This window comes from Stegodyphus dumicola, chromosome 6 (genome assembly GCF_044657685.1).
Source record: "Stegodyphus dumicola isolate Sdum_Otavi_A_Nest chromosome 6, ASM4465768v1".
NCBI classification, from domain to species: Eukaryota; Metazoa; Arthropoda; class Arachnida; order Araneae; family Eresidae; genus Stegodyphus; species Stegodyphus dumicola.
This window is the reverse complement of record NC_140773.1, coordinates 10,473,790-10,488,907: the sequence shown is the minus strand read 5'-3', so window position 1 is coordinate 10,488,907 and position 15,118 is coordinate 10,473,790. Positions and strand designations below refer to the sequence as shown.

Sequence of the window (15,118 nt, the reverse complement as noted above, 5' to 3'; positions counted from 1 at the left end):
AAATATCATTCATGCTGAAAACAGTTAGTTATACTTACTTCCATAAATACAGGCAGGCAGCTGTGATTGCAATCACGATGATAGCGATGACGGACACTCCAACCGAAACACCAATCACTACAATAAATTAACATTTTTAAGTTTCTCGAAAAAATTGTAAAAAAAAACCATATGCTTTATATGTGGTAGCATATGTGGTAGCACAGCATAATAACAAAAATCTTAAATAACTACAGGGAACTCAAAAATTACTTAAAATTATCTAAATTTACTGGGTTATTATAATTCGCCATTTTCAATAATTTTTAAATGACGCGTCATTTTTAAAGGTAAGCGTCATTTTAATTTCATTTATGAAATTCATTTTAATTTCATAAAGGCTTTTATGCGTCATTTTAATTTCATTTTCACGCATTTTTTTAATGCGTCATTTTTTGTATCTTAAAGTTTTTATTATTTTATGAAATTTATATCCAAAGTTTCTGCTTTTACAGTGTTAATATTAAGATGAAACTTCAAGTAAATTAATAGAAATTGCTTGAAATTTCAATTTGAAAAATGACAAGCATGCTTTAAAATTATTAAAAGCAGAATTATAGATAAGAAAAATATAATAATTTTAAGATGAAAAAGAAACGAAAATATCAACGAATAATCTCGCAGGAAACACAGTTTAAAATAGCAACTCTACAAAACATTTTACGGTAACTAATTTACATTAACGTTTAAAAAAAATAAAATTTAACCATAAATGAAGCAGCAGCACCAATAACTACCATGTTTGCTCACGTAATATTCGCACTTTTTTTTGCTGATTTTTCATTGTGAAAGTCTAGGTGTTACTAATATGTGGGGAAATGTAATGCACAATATTGGACACTTTTGACGATTTTTGCTGCTTCAAAACGAGAGTACGACTATTACGTGAGGGGCGACTTTTACACGAGTAAACATAGTAATAACGTTACAAGATATTTTCTCCCTCTTTCGCAGATGCCTTTGTGGTGTAACTGCATCGTTCAATTTGCAAGCATACCGTTGATGTATACCAGTTGTATAGTATGTATAGAGTTGTGTGTATTATATATATTGTTCATGCCTTCTAAGTGCCGTTCCCCCACGTCAAAATCTTTTATGTTATTATAATTATTTCTGTATTATATATCTATTGCACTTAATATTTTCATCATATTGTTTCTTGCTATTTTCTTATATTTCAATCATTTCTTATTATATCTGTCAACTTAAATATATTTATTATTACCTTACATAATACTTATGTTCATGATAACTTTTGTCATTATCGTCCCTTGTATGGACATGTAATTTTTACTTGATTTCTCAATAAACTCCCAGTGGCGCTTATGGTGGCGAACGGCACTTGGGCCTGGATCAGGCATTGGGCTTCGGCGCCGGGTGGGGGGCTCTCACGTGTAGATCTCCTCCTTTTAGTATTGTCTCTAGACAGGGGTGGATGCGGTGCTACACCGATTAACCTAATGGTAAAGGGGCAGTGCCCGCGTCCTCCGTCACTTGTCATTTGTAGTATTCGTTACACACTTGTAGTATTCGAGAGATCCAGCTTCGAATCCCGGCGTGGGCATTGCTAATTTTTCATATATCCTACTTCAGAAAAACCTAATGACTCTACAAGTGGCGCCCGAACTAAAAGGGTGGTGCACACCCTAATATGAGAGGAAATCTACTACATAATAATTCGTCACCACTAGGATTTAGCAATAGGTTATCTTAATTCCGAGTCTCCCTTTAAAAGGAGGAATATAAGGTATTTTCTCCCATTTTCCAGCATGCCATCGTGGTGTAACGTCATACTCGGAGCGTATCTGAGACATCAAGGTTCGAGTTCAGGCTAGGGTATTGCACATATTTCACATGTCTTGCTTTAAAAAAAAAGCCTATTGACTCTACCACATAACTAAATAAATGTTTTAATAAACAAAAGAAAAATCTGAAGCTTTCAGATTTTATACTACGCTCCAAGGGACTTTTTCTTACGCTTTATGTGTTACCTTTATTTACTAAATATCATGCTCTTCGCATTTAAACCATAAAATTTAATTCAGCTGCAATATAACAAAATATTTGAAAAGACCATATCTTTAGAATTTCCGATACACAGTCTCGAGCGCTGGAGATACCCCCTCCCCCGCGCAGTGTTGCCATTGCTTTCTTTGGAATCGTTGAGTTTATTAATAAGAAAATTCGTTTTACAAAATATGAAACAGATAATAAAACAAATTCCAAATTTAGGCTTCCAGATGCTCATATTCGAGTAAAAGACTACGTTTTCAAAATCTGATGTCAAATCAAGTACCGTTGTTTTGTCACAATGCGAGAAACATACATACATTCATGCAGATTCTTCATTATTTAATTTCTTTAAATATAACGCGGGGCTCTAATATTTGGTGGCAACACTTTGAAAAGTAAAACGCCGTTTTATAATGAACCAAAGCAAAGTTCCAAAATGAAATTAGTAGCCCTCTGGGCAAATTGGCCCTTTGGGTTAATAAATAAAATATAATACAAATTTTAAAAAATGCTGAAAGTGTTCGGATTTTAACGATCGCCTAAAGGGGATCTTTCAAAATTTAATATGGTTTATCAGTAGAGATAATCGATACGGAGGGAAAATGAAATACATGCTGTTAAAATTTTTATGGCAAAATAAACAACATTATTAATTGGAAAGGGGAAAACCGTCAGTTATTACTTCTACATGGAAAGGAAACTCCAAATGAATACCCGAAAAGGTACGTACTGTACCTAATGTTTCTAAAGTCAAATCGCTGGCAACAAGAGAAAACCCACCGACGCAGATATCAATTGCAGGGTCTTTAAATATATGTGTGGCGGCAATAAGTAAAATAATAAACCAAGATCTACAAGATAAAAAAGCTAAAATACGTAATGTTCACCAGCTTTTGCCGAGGCATGTGACTCAACGCAGAACAATTTGTAGAACTCTGTATGAAAACTATTTAGCAGAGATAAATGAAAATAGATTGTGACCCTCGATGAAGCATGGGTTTGACTGCAACCAAAAAAAAAATTATTTATTATCAAAAGCGAAGAAAGGACTTATGATTGTCGACAGAATTCTCTTAGAGTAGAAATTAGAAATAAGAATAGTGAAAACACGTGTTAAAATCAACTCAACATACTATCAGGGAAAGTTTTACGTCCGGTTTTTACAAAAGAAATCTCATTTCTTTATGTCATTGACTTTTAAAAGTCAAATTTCATCAAGATAAAGCAATAAGTCTTACTTAAGAACCCATTTCTTTATCTTATTGACTTTTAAAAGTCAAACTTCATCAAGATAAAGCAATAAGTCATACTTCGAACCCATTTCTTTAGCTCATTGACTTTTAAAAGTCAAACTTCATCAAGATAAAGCAATAAGTCATACGTCGAACCCATTTCTTTATCTCGTTGACTTTTAAAAGTCAAAGTTCATCAAGATAAAGCAATAAGTCATACGTCGAACCCATTTCTTTATCTCATTGACTTTCAAAAGTGAAACTTCATCAAGATAAAGCAATAAGTCATACGTCGAACCCATTTCTTTATCTCATTGACCTTGTAGAGACATTAGGATTTTTTTTTTTTTTTTGGAAGCAGACGAGATGAAAAATAAGCAATCGCCTTAATAAATAAAATTAACACATAAAACATCAATAAGACAAAAAAAGACAAAAAACATTATTGATTGTCATCTTTCTGAGAAAAATGAACACTGGTGTGATGAACTGTGAAAAGAGTGAAAAAAATATTAAAATGTATATAAACACTTAACACTGCATTCAGAATTCTAAATTTTGTTAAATTAAACAAAGAATTTCGTAATTTTGCTGTTGAATTGTGTATGACGTAAATATGAAGAATATGATGCTAAATAATGAATGCAAAACAATGCTAGGAGGAGTGAGTGTAAAAGCAGACTAACTAGACAGCGAGAGTGTAAAAATCTTTAACAAACCCTTCTGGACCATCATTAAAATCTGAAACCTTTCAGTTTTAATTTTCGGGTAATTTTTAGAAAACTGGTCTAAGAGATTATACAAGAAGACACTTTACTTATTATATATTTCAAATGAATATTATCTGTGAAAAATCTCTCTTAATGTGTAAAACAAAGATTTAATAATTAGATCATTATCTCTTTCACTGCAACTTTACTAAAGATTACCACATTAAAGCATACAATTTAACTTCTGTTCAGTTGTGGTTTGAAAAGTTATGAAAAAGTAATATTCTAAGAAATCATCTTCAAAATGTAATAAATTATATCTCCGCAAACATCGATAATCTTAAAGGAACTTGAAATCATGTCATTTCTATGTCCATTTACCTTACTCAATACGCCATCCTTTTTGCTACCTGATTTTAATGCTTTCACTCAAGACCATCTTTATTTAAGTACATCTTCAAGATCTCCCAAGCTCAATCAAGAATTTAAGAATATTTTCTAACTCCATCTCCTTAATATATTAATCTTAACTATATTAATAAATTCTCAACTCAGGATTATTAGTCAAGACTTTTACTCAAGAATGACTCTCTATCAAGAATTTCCAAGAACTTTTAATTTAAGTCATCCTAATTCATTCAAATACTAGTTCTCATCAACTTTTGTTCAATTACTGCTCTTCATCCTCCATAATCAAAAACTATATTCTAATCTATCAAAACTCTTATTCTAATCTATTTCTCAGCCCCTACTATTCTTCTACATTATGTTGTTCATTTTCAAAATTTGTAATGATCTTCTTAAGTATTTACTTACGTATTTATGTTTCATTTACTTACATGTTTATTTAGGTATTATGTATTTATATATTTAATTTTTTTTTATTTTTATTATATAATTCTCAAAATTCTTATACTATATTGACTTCATATATAACAAGATTGTATTTAGGCATTTATCTAATTCTAAATTTTTAATTTTTATTTATTGTATCTATTTATGTATTTATATATTTACTTCATGATATTTAATTTTTATTACGTAATTATCAAAATTCTAAAACTTTATTGAATTTCATACGTAACAACACAGTTGGTAGATGATTCCACCAGTTGAACATAAAAGCTGAATGTCTTAAAGCTGTTCATCTGATGGTAAATAAATAAGTAGTAGATATAATAGAAGTTTTAACGAATTTGTGTAATATGATAGTAAAAATTAGTTATTAAAATTTCTGTTGCATGCTCCGCGCATTTACGAAGAACGCTGTTATTAAACTACTATTTAACTATACGAAACATCTGCAAAACAACTTCTCTCGGAATTTAAACATTCTTGAAAAATAAATTCGCTTTCATAAAAGTTTAAAATTTGAATATATCCTTACAATGTATCATATATTTAGTATACACATAGTATATTTTTCGAAAAAAATAATAACATAAGCCTGTGCATAAATTTTTCCTGGCAAAGTGCCATCATTCATCAAGCTAAAAGTGAAATCTGACAGCAAACTGCATTTTGGATTGCAAACGATGACGCCTTATGAGCAAAAAGATTTGTCTAGACGTCATTTTTCTGATATGTACTTTCAAAATTTTATTTATATGTAGTTGCTGTTGTTTCAGGTCAATATCTGTCAGTCTTTTGATTTAACTATCAGACAAGTTGTTCTTCAAACTTTTTTGAAGAAATTATTTAAACTGTAAGGTATTTTCTTCATCCTTCAAGCACGCCTTCGTGATGTAACGGTTAGCACACTCGGTGCGTATTCGAGCGATCCAGGATCGAGTCCCGGCGAAGGCAGTGCACATTTTTCATGCCTCCTGCTTTAAAAATACCTAATGACTTCACAAACCCTCCCCCCCCCAAAAAAAGACTTATTTCAAAGGACAAAAATACTTTCATATTTCAGTATATTCCGGTATTGCTGATCTCTGTGATACGTTAAAAAATGTAAATCGAAGTTAATGGCAGAAAATTTAACGAAAAAATGTTTTCAATGGACGTTTAAGAATATATATATATAACTTATTAAAAATTATGTATTCTTCCAGAGAATGATTTGTGCTTTACATAGAAAAACGAGGTGCGACAGGTAAATGTAATTATAATTGCTTGGTACATTTCAAGAATAATTTAAATTAGAATCCATTTATTCACAAGTGAAGAGACATAAAGTAAGAACATTAATAAAACAGGGATTTTTCATTATTCAAGTACCTTCATTGTCTACTTGACATCTTGATCCTCCGTAATTTCCCCTACATCTGAAAAAAAAAAAAAAAAAAAAAAAAGGAAATTAAGCATTAGTTAACAAAATATATCAACGCAATATAATGAACTGAAAACGCGCAAGTTATAAAGCAATAAGTATGAAGTAAAAATTAACCACTAAAACTGGCTTAATTAAACAAATTCTATGAGAATTCTACGCCAAGTATTAACCACGCTTTGATGCTTCACATTTGGTCGTCGAGCAGCAGCCCGAAGTTCCGAGTGGATCCGAGAATTTTGCTCGCCTCATTTCCTACCATTAACATTTCAAGACGGTTTTTGGATCGATAGATTATAAGTGTCCCTTTCTGCAAATGCTTCAGCTAGGGTTTCAATATGAGCCCATTAGACTGCAGCCAACTTCTGCTGTTTATGTGTAAGGTGTACACAGCCTTTAGAAAGTCCTCCACGAAGGCATCCATCCCCTTCGGCGGATATGCCATAATCAAATAAGCCAAGCTAGCTGCGTTTTGACAGAAAAACCTCTCTAACTTATTCGAAAGCATAAACTGTAATAGTTTTTGTTACAATCCTGTAATCCTGTAATATTTTAGGAGGAATTAATAAAGATTTCACTAATATAAGTTAAGTGTTTCTATAAAGCTAAAGTTGTAAAAGTTGAGCGTACATCTGCTGCTCGAGAGACCTCAAGTTCAATTCTCTGTTCAACAAAATCATAGCATTGAGTTTACATAATATCAAATCAGTAATCATTTAAAACTCTGACTGGCCCTTCGTCGTGTACGGGAAAATATGATTCATTTATGCGTAACATTAAAAACAAATTGCATTAACTCTATACGACATTCAGGAAAGTAATCTAAGTATAGCTGTGATTTTCCAGGAGATAAAAACAATATGCCATTATTTTTTTAATTTTATTTTTTACCAAAAGAGATTATTTTTATTCTTTCGAAATGACACTTTGCGTCGGTTCACTATAAACGACGAATCACTTTCCAAACTGTTGCCACCAAATGTTACTGCCATGACTAATTTTTTAATGAAATTAAATAATAAAAAATCTGCATATACGTATGTATATTCTTCGAATTGTGAAAGACGCCACGGTACCTAGAGTCATCAAATTCTGAACAACATAGTCCTCCACCCGAACATGCACGCCTAGAAGCCCGAATTTTATATTTCATATTTTGTAAAATTTTAATGAATTATCGTTTAACAAGCTCAACGATTTGAACACACCAAACGTTGATAATGAAAAGACAAACAAAACGTTTTGTTAGCCATCTTACTAAGAAAACTTAACTGAGAAAAGTCTGCACAAAATATAAAAATGTATGCCAACATTTAACAATACATATGCTATTATGTTGCTTTTAAAGTTTTTGTAATTTTGCTGTTGATCTATATATGGCGCAAGTGCGAAGAAAACGATGCTTAAAAATAAAGCTAAAAAGACAAAAAGAAATGGGTTAGCTGGAGCGAGTGCAACAGCAGACTGGTAGACTAAAATACCTTAACAAATCTTTTCGGCCGATCGTTAAAATCTGAAAGCTTTCAGCTTTTTATTTATTTATTTTTTGTTTATTTATTTATTTCCTTACCTTTAACCGATCTAAGGAACATCTACATTTCTTCTAACATCAAATGACATTCACCTAGTTTTTTTTCCGTCGTTCCCCAACATAATGTAATATGTTTTGCTTCGCTAGTTGAAAAACAGTATTTTTGTAAAATTGTATCGGTTCAATAACTTACAGTCATCTGAACGAGGTTGCTGAAGTATTTTGCTTATTGACACATATATAAAATCGCAGTTTAGAGCGTATGTCTCTCTTATTGATTTTCAAGCAGAATTTCTCTCCAGGAGTCACGCTTGATATCTGTCACTCCACTGTTAAAAGAAGATTTTATTTGCAGAGAATAAAATCTGAATATGCAGGAACAGTTTTTCAATAATGCTAAGCTTAATAGCGTCATGCCTCAATATCTCTTGATTCAGTAGCGGCAGTTTCTGTTAGTAGGATTTACAACAGTCAAGTTAAATTTCCTTAAATTAAACAAAGAGATGACTATTGTAATTCTAATATTCTTTAAAATTCACGGAAACATCCCAATAATTAATGTTATTACAACAAATAACATTCTATGTTCCATAGAAAAATCAATACACCAAAGAACACTTTAAATGGATTATTGTATTACCATACACACTGCAAATAAATTTAGTTTAAATGTTGCAGAAATTAAGTTGTTTTAATCAAATTGTAATAACAATAGCTCCTTTTAAAATATTTTCATCTAATGTAGATAAAAAAAATGTTTTCCATCTATGTAGAAAAAAATCGCTTACAATCTATGTAGAAAAAATGATTTCTATGTAGAAAAATCAAAACATCCATCTGAAAAGTACCAAAGAACACTTTGAATGGATTATTTTATTACTAGACACACTGCGAATAAATTTTGTTTAAATTTTGCAGGAACTTAGTTGTTGTAACCAAATTATAATAACAATAACGCATTTTAAAATATTTTCCATCTAAAGCAGATTAAAAAAATGTTTTCCATCTATGTAGGAAAAAAATGTTTCCCATCTATGTAGACAAAATGTTTTCCATCTATGTAGACAAAATGTTTTCCACCTATGTAGAAAAATCAAAGCATCCATCTTAAAAGTACCAAAGAACACTTTGAATGGATTTTTTTATTACTAGACACACTGCGAATAAATTTAGTTTAAATGTTGCAGAAATTCAGTTATTGTAACCAAATTATAATAACAATAGCGCATTTTTAAATATTTTCCATCTAAAGCAGATTAAAAAAATGTTTTCCATCTATGTAGGAAAAAAATGTTTTCCATCTATGTAGGAAAAAAATGTTTTCCATCTATGTAGACAAAATCTTTTCTATCTATGTAATCTTAAAATATTTTCCATCTAAAGCAGATTAAAAAAATGTTTTCCATCTATGTTGGAAAAAAATGTTTTCCATCTATGTAGACAAAATGTTTTCTATCTATGTATCTATGTCAAGCATCCATCTTAAAAGTACCAAAGAACTCTTTTAATGGATTATTTTATTACAAGACACACTGCGAATAAATTTATTTTAAATGTTGCAGGAATTCAGTTGTTGCAATCTAATTATAATAACTGCTTTTAAAATGTTTTCCATCTATGTAGATCAAAGACACAGCAAGCAAACAGGTAACGCTTTGAGAAATTGTATAAAACATTCCAGTATAAGTAACATTTTAGCTAAATCAAACGAATTTCTCCAGCGGCAACTGTGTATCGGAAATTCCAAAGATTCTAAAATTATTTTACGATATTGCTGTTGAATTGAATTTTATGGTTTAAGTTCGAACAACATGATATTTAATAAATAAAGGTAACACACAAAATGTTAAAAAAAGTCCCTTTGGGCGTAATATAGAATCTGAAAACTTTTTTTTATTATTATTATTTTATGTTGTAAAAATCTGCCGACTTAGGACTGCGGTATTCAAAATTTGATGGCTCTAGGTGCTGTTGTTTTTCCAGAATAGAAGAAACATCCATAACTCGTGCAGATTATTTAATTTCTTTAAATACTATAATGTATAATGATACAACGCATTCAAGTGTTTCAATTCAAAATACCGCTTTGAGACTAATATCCCATTCTGGACTAATGTCTCTTTTGGGCTAATAGTGCAACATATTTTAAACATAATTTTAGCATTTAGCTTTTATTTACCAACATTACCTGTCATATAAATTTCTAATTCGATTTTGACAGCAACTGAAGTAATTCCGTTCTCTTTTCTTATGCAATTCAGAATCGACATTTTAAATGTTTATAAAATTCTACGTTATCTAGAATTTTAGAATTAGATTAAATATCTAAAGTACAATCATTCAAAGTTTTAACTTTATATAATATTCTTTTTAGTTAAAGATGTTATAATAGGTGTACAGTTCCTTAAAAAATTAGGCAAGGAATGAAATCTTGATTACCTAACTTCAACAAAACTTATGTACATTAGAATTCCAGGGTTTTACCTGCACTCTTGTCTTCCTTGTACAACCACACACTGACCTTTGCCATTGCAGTAATCCGGCGAGCAAGCTGAAAGAGTGAAACAAAAAGTTCAGTTTTAAAATGCAGAAGAATACAGCTAGCTCTGAAATTTAACACAATAAAATACGTTTAATATAATAATTAAAATTACTTTTTTTGTTTGCCCAGAGGGGCGGTAGCCGAGAATGCTTCTTAGTCTCAGAAACGCATTTTACGGCGTTTCACTATAAACGGCGCATCACTTTTTAAATTGTTGCCACAAAATATTATAGCCTCGTATTATATTTAAATAAATTAAATAATGAAGGATCTGCAGGAATGTATGCATGTTTCTCGCAATGTGAAAAAATTACGGTACCTAGAGCCATCAAATTTTGAATAAGTTAATTCTCCATCCGAACATCCATACCATCCGCATCTGGAAGCTCGAATTTTCAATTCCGAATTTGTTTTGTTGTCGATTTCATATTGTGTAAAGGTTTAACGAATTTTTGATTAACAAACTCAACGGTTTCAAAGAGAACAATGGCAACACTGCACGGATTAAAAAATTATGTCCAGCGTGCGAGACTGTCTATCGGAAATTCTAAAGATATGCCGTTTTTAAATATTTTGCGATATTGCTGTTGAATTGAATTTTTTGTAGTTTAAGTGTGAAAAACATGATATTTAATAAATAAAAGTAACAAACAAAACGTTAAGAAACTGCCTTTTATGTGTAATATAAAATCTGAAAGCTTTCAGATTTTTACTTCCTTGTACGAAGTAAAAAGGAAGTATTGTAATCGCGAAAAGTTTCAGGCAGCATATTTCAACGAAAATATCCATTTTTGACTGCTATCGAATGCAATTTAACGATGTTTTTGCGTGATATCTGTACGTAAGGACAGAATAAAATACTCTTTTCCTTCAAAAAAATTATAAAACTGCTTTAAAATTAATTCTGAAGAGAATGTTTCGTGGCGTCTGCACGAACTTATGTACGTACGTACGTATCTCGCATAACTCAAAAACGAGTAGCCTCAGAACGTTAAATTTTGTATATAGGACTGCTATAACATGTAGATGTGCACCTCGTATTTTGGTTGCAATCGACCGCACCAAACGTATATAAATATATTTATATATATATCCACTCTATTACCCGGCTCAGTGATCTCAGTTTCTTTACTCTTATGTTTGTAAATTGTACATTTTTTGCTTTAAAAATTATTGAATTATGTTGTATTTATCTTCCGGTTAAGGATTTTATGCCTTTAGTAAATCTGTATGCAATATTTTTAGAATTATCAGCAATTTTAAAGTTGTTTAATTGCCGCTAGCCTGTTTTTAATGGCGGCCATTGATGTTTGCATTTGAAACAGGAGACTAGTGGATTTGTTGCCAATCTAGAGAAACTTAGCTTCGCAACAACAAAGATAACGCATTAATTTTTTATTGCCAATTAAATAATGCTTAATTCTTTCTAGATATTTTTTTTCGAGGAAATAAGCGTTTGAGATCTACTTCGTAATTTTTAATATAGATATTTTGAGATTTTATGTATTTTTGCCTTCTCGCGAAGTGAGAACTGAATTAATTAAATGAGAAATACTCAATCGTCTGTGGAAAACTGTTTCTTTTTTATTTTGTTTGCTTAATTTCTTTTATACATCGTTCTAGCTTTATTATAGTATTTGAATAGAACATGTGGCAACGATTAGATAATTCTTTAAATAGTATACATTTTGTGCATTCTGAGTTATATGAATGAAATATAATACTGTTAAGTAAACCTAGCGCCAGAGTGTCGCTATGGTAAACAAAGTGAATTTTAAAGAATGCATTTATTCTCTTGCGGTTTATGCGCTGTCGACAAAGTAGGTTAATTCAATCTAATAAGTTTAAATAAAATGCAAGAAAAAATGCGTATAATTTAATATTTCGTAGAAGGAAGTTATGTGGTGTACACATCAGATTTTTTTTATTATTATTATTTCTGTATTTATAGAAGAAAGGTGATACAAAAACTCTGGTTTCGCTCCCACCCGATTTCTTAAAATAAAGGTCTCGTTCCAAAAACCAGCTTTACTCTAATATTGAATGGATGAATCACTATCCAATACAGAGAATTAACTGATGTGATAACTGACTAAAATATAGTGTAGAGCATTTTGGTAGTGATACAAATTATCCAATCTTTTCGTATAAAGATCATATCCCTAAATACACCTTAAAAAATAAGATTCATCCCATAATACAGAAAATTTCAGTATAGTTAACGGGAAACAAAAACATAACTTTAATGATATGTCACTGAAGTCAGTTATTTCTATATTTTTGTATATAAAATGTACAACAAATAGTCTTATAATAATTTACTTGTATGTTCTGTTATTGTAAAAACTTGTTTATGAGTCTTCAAATTTTTATGAATCTTCAAATCTCGCCAATAAGAGAAATATTATATCTTTTTATTTATCTTGCCTGCGCTTTTATTCTCAGCCAATTCTAAAAGCACTGCCATTCGGCAATTCCCTTTAAGAACAATAAATTTGGGGGAGTTTGTTTAGGAACGCGCAAATTTCTCGCCATGGCTATCGTATCTTGTGTATTGTTATCGATGCTTACAGTTAGTTATCCTCGCAGGAAGGAAAATTTGTGTTATTAAATGTGCGTTAAGTGACAGCGAGTACGATAAATGTGAAATACTGAGATAAATTGCTCAAGCACGTCTTATAGATCGTCTTTCCACATTATCCACTAATGGGGGGAAGCGTAATCAGCAACTTTACATTCATCCTTAGGAGTCAGATTCAGGACTTATTTTACCCCTGACACACATCTGCTTGATGGCTATAATTACATGAGCAGAGAGCCGCGGAAAGCACCGAAGCCCTGAATAAGAAGGCTTCGGCACTTCTTTTACGTAATTGAATAACAATTTCTGTAGAAATTTTATCTCGAAAATTTTATTTTAACAATAAAAATATATTAAAAATCGCTTATTAAATTTCAATTTATCTCTTAACATTTTATTTAATTTTAACTCTTTAATTACTTCAATCTTTAATTATTTCAGTAAATAATAATTAATTATTTAATAATTCTCAATGAAATTATAATTAATTAATTATATAATAATTATTGATTAAATAACAATTTATAATTAATTTGATAATAATTAAGTATTTAATTTTAAAATTATTAATGAGTTTAATAGTCATTTTATTTATTTATTTATTTACACTTGTTTCTCTTTGCTGACGGTCTTCCATAGGGCTCCGGCACTTCTAATCTTAGAAATTAAGCCCTGAACGTTGAACATGTTGAAGACGCTTTATGTATGGCAGTGTCAAATATTGCACCAACGTTTAATTTCTTACGCAGCAGGAAACGAGCACATCTCATCTGACGAGAGTTTTCTTTAATTTTTGTTTGCATAAAATAAATCCTAAAATACTTCTTTTTATATGTATATTGTTTACCAGAAAAGTAAATTACTTACGAGAGTCTAGCAACTTGCCTACTACAACTGAACGCTGCCAGTCTGGTAACCCATAGCAACCAAAAACAAATAATTTATTCCATTGGTAGTATTATTAACGATGTGTCTCAAAAATTGTACTACCCTAATCGGTGACCCGTATTTATTACGAATAGCAACCTTCAATGTTGCACGATTGTGGAGTTTATATGTCAAAATTCTGAGCAACAGTAAGTTATCCAGTGTGAGATGAGATGCAAGTAAGACATTTTACATGTGATTTCAAGCGTTGTGCCGCATTCCGATGAGCCAACATATTTCTGTTATGATTTTAAGGGATATATGTATCGTCTGCTGTATTTGAACCGCCAATTTCACTGATTTCAAATTCTGTCTCAAAAATTGTACTACCATAAGGAGGATAATTACTTTTATATCTTTATTGTATATTTAATATCTGGGGTCTCGAAAAAAAATCTTTGTGATAAAAAGGAGTCGCGATTGAAAAAGTTAAAGAAGTCCTATTCTAGAGCTTTATTTAGAATTCATAATGTATAGATTATTATCATAGAATGAGCAATGTGGAACGGTAACGAATAAGTATACTTGTTCTATTCGAGCATAAAATATTTAAAATGAGAAATAGTTCTTTGTTAACTCAGCTGGGTGTGGTCTCGTCTGGGTCTCGCTAGAGAGGTCATGTGTTGAATTCACGTGAAAAAATACTGAGCATTTTTTAGAGAAATTTAGGTAAAAACAAGTAAATTTAAACTGTTTACAATTCAAACAATAACATAAGCTTAACGGTGAATAACCTTACTTTTGTTGTTTTAATACGCATGCGCTATTACTGTATGAAATAACTCTGGAAAACATTACTTCTATTAAATACATTCGATTTAGATAACTAACGAAGTTTTCTCTGTCTGAAAAAGTAACTGTTATATTTTCTAAGTATTTTCTCCTTATGTTTGCAGTGGAAAGTAAAAAAAAAAAATCTAATCATAACTATTTTTGTATCTTTTAAAAGCATACATTTTCTGCCCCTATTGTTAAAAGTTTCGATGTGAAAAATTCACAAATGTAATGATAGATATAAATGCAATAAAAGTTTTACTATCCAAGCGCTATGATACTTCTTTTTAAACCCAGGGAGGTAACTATGTGGCTATGCTAATTGGGTACTTAGTTTAAGGCAAAATACAGGAAGGCTATCTGCTTAACGTGAAAGATATCTTCGAGAAAGACTTTCTAAGGGTTACCAACGTGTTTCTAATTATATACGAGAATCACCTCCACATCACCAGATGAAATTTCAAACTAAACTAAAACTGAAAAAGCGTACAAAT

The 15,118-nt window shown here is 30.7% G+C and overlaps 1 protein-coding gene across 1 annotated transcript in view; it reads right to left on the bottom strand.

The window, feature by feature from the left end:
* Nucleotides 1-15,118, bottom strand: part of LOC118205342 (uncharacterized) — a 120,235-nt gene that overhangs the window by 32,953 nt on the left and 72,164 nt on the right. The window contains exons 7-9 of the mRNA XM_085818096.1: nt 10,285-10,351; nt 6,218-6,264; nt 39-117 (exon numbers count right to left, since the gene is read on the bottom strand). Of these exons, the coding sequence (XP_085674222.1) occupies nt 39-117; nt 6,218-6,264; nt 10,285-10,351 (193 nt within the window). The remainder of the gene's footprint in view (nt 1-38; nt 118-6,217; nt 6,265-10,284; nt 10,352-15,118) is intronic.